Source organism: Triticum urartu, chromosome 3A (genome assembly GCF_056163025.1).
Source record: "Triticum urartu cultivar PI428250 chromosome 3A, HENAU_Tu73, whole genome shotgun sequence".
Classification (NCBI taxonomy): domain Eukaryota; kingdom Viridiplantae; phylum Streptophyta; class Magnoliopsida; order Poales; family Poaceae; genus Triticum; species Triticum urartu.
Genome location: NC_141875.1, coordinates 628383958 through 628388394, shown reverse-complemented (window position 1 = coordinate 628388394; position 4437 = coordinate 628383958). Strand labels below are relative to the sequence as shown.

Genomic DNA, 4437 nt, shown 5'->3' with positions numbered 1-4437 from the left:
TCCTCCAGCTCTGCCTCCTCTTCTACCTCCGCGGCGTCCCCGGTTGCCTCTAGGGCCACGCCCCGGCCGCATGGTCCAGCTAGCCCTTAGGTCCTTGAAAACCAGAGACGATGGGGGATGGACTCCATCACCGTGTTCCTTGAAAACATGTCCCAGATGCCCACAAACTGCACACCAATCCGGCAATGCTCATATTTCACCCGATAAATTTGCCTCTTCTGATTCCTGACTAGTGAAACTGTATTTTTTAGAGGTTTGTGAACATTGACTCTGACCCACACACGATAGAAATTTCCAGTGAAGTCAAAAGAAGGCGCCTCCAAGAATAGAACTTCCCCTACTTTTGCAGCCAAGGACGGGACCAGATGTGCAAACAGAGTTGGAACGTCATGGATCTGAATCCATATATCTATCGTGTCAAGCTTCACCTTAGAAGGCTGCGTCACCCCATCATAGGGGGATATGATGACTGCATGACCTCTAAAATTCCAAGGTCCCTCCTGCGTAACTCTTTCCCAATCGGCAAGGCAGTGGAATTACATCGTGTACAGGTTTGCTTCCAGGGCCTTGAAGTTCACAGTATGCGCTAGATCCCAAGCTGATCTCATATTCCTGAAAAACCACCCCTGACTGTAGGGTTTGTCGATGTGAAAACGTGCCACTGCCGTCCATCTAGCAGCATGTTGGGGGACAACCTCTTCATCCACCACTACATCATCCATATCTTCCTCCTGAAGACCCAGCTCCGCCATGAGTTGCTCTATCTCTGTTGCAGAAGTGGAGCCGCCGGCAGACGCCGACCCCCCAGAACCTTCCGCAGCCATATCAAAAATCCTTACCCGATCTGAATCACCGGGTATTATTTAAGCCGAAAAACCCTAGCCCCCTGCCTGGGCGACGGGGGAGCAAACACAGCCCCGGTGGCAATGAAGATCGCTTGAGAGGCCAAGTCGATCCCCTGCCCAGACCGCGAGGAGGGAAGAAAGAGGAAAAGTTGTCTCAACGACGGCTGGAGGCGCCGCCGAGAGGAGAAACCCTAACTCCGTAGGAGGAGAAGGAAAAGCCCTAACCCGTTCAGAGCTCCCGTAGTTAAAGGACAATCGTCGTCAACTGGCAACACCCTCCCTTCACCTTGGGCTTGGCCCATCTATTGTGTTTTCCTCTTTCACTAGTATAAATTTGAATTTGGCCAGTTTTTCTGCATGATTTTTTTCTTTTGGTTTTTTCCCAGCAGGAGTTTTGCTTGGTTTGCTCATTTATATTTTTAGGTTTTTTCATCACATTTTCCCCTTTTTTCAAATGTGTGAACATTTTCCCAATTTCGTAAACTTTTTCCCAGTTTTGTGATTTTTTTTTCAAATTTATGAACTTCTTTCAATCTTGTGAACTTTTTAAAAATTTAAGGACTTTTTTCCAAACCTGTGAACTAGTTTTTCAAACACACAAACTGTTTTTCTAATCCACAGACTTTTTCAAATTACAAACTTCTTTTATTTTTTGTGAACTTTTTCAAGTTCATGAACTGAAGTACGAACCTTTTATCAAAATCGTTGAACTTTTTTTCAAAGTCCCTGAAATGGCGATGATTCCCCATTACAAAGTCTCGTGGAAATCGAAGATCGCTGAAACACGTTGATGTGTTGTGAGAACTAGACATTCCAAAGAAAGCCAAATCCACAAAGGAATGCGATGTCACTACTTCTAGTATGATGGTTGTCTCTTTAGTGTGCCCTTGATACATCCCGCGCAAACCTTTTGGGGAGTTCTTCGATTGCTAATGCATCAATCAATTGAACCGAGCATACTAAAAACATTTTACCTCTCCAATAGCAAACAACCTTTCTGTATCCTGCACATTTGATTCTCTCAGATACTCTGGTCCAAACAAGTCCACCATAGCGCGGGAAAACTTCACAATGGTCTTTAGGCATGTGCTCTCCCTCATTCGGACCATCTCACCAATGACATCGATGGCGGTATCAAGTGTAAGCATTCTCATAGCAGTCATACATTTCTACTTAGCAGAGAATGTGAGATGTCCACAACAATCCATGGTGAGCTTTGAAGCAGGGATCGTGTGCCTCCAGTCCCTCCACCACCGGATTGGCGCATACGGAGGGGAGGAGTGTTTTAGCGGTGTTGCGGGCTCAGTATGGCGGCAGAACAAGGGTGGCAACGGAGATAGGGCGGGTCGACTAAGACAAGAGAGAAGTGAGGAGAGGAACAAGGTCGAATCGGCAAGATCGAAGAAATTTTGTGCAATTTGTGGTGGGGTCGGCCTGTCTGGTCCGACATGACAGACGCGTCCGGACGTGCCCGAGCCTCCCCTTATCCGTCCAGATTTGAGCTCGATATGAGGGGTGTCGGTTGGTTTGTTCTGCCTACATAATAGCTATGTAGAGGATCATCCACGACTGCCCTTGCCCTTCCTGGCGCCCTTGCCGTCCTTCTCGCGGAAGTAGCGGTAAAAAAGGCAGTATGGATCGAGTCGGATCTGCTCATCGCCGGAGCTGCCCGACCCGTTGTTGTCCTTCTTCTCCTCCTTGGGAGCAGTCAGGCCATGGCACAGACCGCCCAATTCTTCTCTCGGGCGAGGATGCATGTGTTCCTCCACTGCCGCTTCTTTACAATGCGGGTGCGGATGGCTTCCTCCACTGCGGTAGCGCGCGTCGTCGCATCAGTTGTCGTCATGTCTGCAGCGAGGCGGGCCTCGGTCAGCCTCATCCTCTTCCCACAAGGGGCACACCGGTCCCGGTAGCAGTCATACTCCAACGAACCAGTGACGGGGGAAGATTGGAAGTTTCCTGGGAGGACCGTGAATGATCCGGCCTTGGAGAATCCGAGCGCCCGATGCATCGACGCAATGGACTCACGTCGGACAGATCTCGTCATCGGTGGGGCACAATCCTCCCAGGAGCAGCGGAGTGCAATGCGGACGGTCATTGCCCCCTCCAACCCACACTGGACAACACCCCAGTTGACGGATCCGGATTAGTCGAAGTCAGATCTGTTGCCCACCATGTCAGAGATCGCTGGACGGGAGTTTGGGTCATGATGCACTCCATCAAGGACTGGTGGCTCAACATGTCGGCCTCCAGCATGCCCAACCGGAAGGCGATGACCTCTCTTACTATGCTGACCTGCTGGACCATCTGGGGCGAGAGAAATACACGGGTGTCTCGTCACAAGTCCACGCTTCCGTCTGTATTGCTTTCAAACATCCAAAGCGACGTCAATCTTTGGGTAATTGCGAGTGCAAAGCACTTGGGTCAGATCATGTCGGGAGAGTAGTGACCTTGTAATATTTTCTTTCGCTTTTCTTGTAAAAGCAACTCCAAACTCCTTAATTAATGGATGAGGCAAAGCTTTTGCCTCCGTTTTGAAAATGAAATAAAAATCCCATGTATATACATTTTGGTTGGAGTACACACAACACGCGCGCACTAGACGAGCTCCCTTCTACTCTTGAGATCACCCTCAACCTTATACCAAGCTTACAGGCACGACTAATCAAGCAGCTAAAGCACAAGCAAAGCCAAGCACTTCGTAACCGCGTAGGCTTGCACGTATCATTCGTATGTACTGTACTTACTACACACACCAACGCACGCTCGGTCGGATCGACGGACGTCGTCGCGGCGAGGTTGATTTGATTACATGCCGCCGATGCAGGACAAGATCCTGGCGCTCCTGCCCCTGCGCATGGCCCCGCTGGCCGGCCACTCCGGCGCCGCGGAGCCCACCTCGCCGGCCAGCTCCTCCAGCGACCGGTGCCGCCGGTGCCCCGCCTCCCTCCCCGCGCCGTCCGCCGCCGCGGCCCACTGCTGCTTCTGCTGCTCCCAGTCGTCGTCCTCGTCCGCCACGGCGGCGCCGCACCTGGAGTAGCTCCGGGTGCGCCGCTCCTTGATGGCCTTGTAGACGAACGGGATGAGCCCCTCCATTATCGATCGGTCGGTGGTTGGCTGGCTTTGGAATCTATCGAGCTTGGGACAGGGAGAGAGGCCTAGTCTTATAGGGGGTGCAGCTCGGCCTGCGCCCGTGCTCCGGGCGACGGCTTCTTGTAGGTTTCAGCGGTCATGCTCGTCGACAGATTAATAAAGAAAAGCCATTTGACTCGGGATTTTACCTCGCGTGTGGTGGCGTGGTGGTGTTGCAATTGGGCTTTGGTTATGGTTGCTTGTGCCCGGCTGCCAGAAAACCTCCGATGTTGACGGCTTTGTCTGGCTTCTACCTGATCGTGCTAATCAATCGGTGACCGGCCATTAGCCAACTGCGGTTGTCTGGCCAGCCGACGGTTTTGGTCGGACGGCTGTTTTGCCTTCTTGGTTTCGTGGTTAGGCAGTCCGTTCGTTGCTCATGTCAAGGCACTTGCTGGTATATGCCGGACCATATTTAGGCAATAGGTTCGTGATCTTGTTCGGAAAAGCAAACTACTTT

The 4437-nt window shown here is 51.4% G+C and overlaps 1 protein-coding gene across 1 annotated transcript; it reads right to left on the bottom strand.

The window, feature by feature from the left end:
* Positions 1-3386: 3386 nt before the first annotated feature.
* On the bottom strand, positions 3387-4100 carry LOC125545558 (uncharacterized). The gene has a single exon (XM_048709557.2). It carries the CDS (start codon positions 3939-3941, stop codon positions 3654-3656), a length of 288 nt encoding a protein of 95 aa, XP_048565514.1. The 5' UTR covers positions 3942-4100; the 3' UTR covers positions 3387-3653.
* Between the last annotated feature and the right edge of the window lie 337 nt (positions 4101-4437).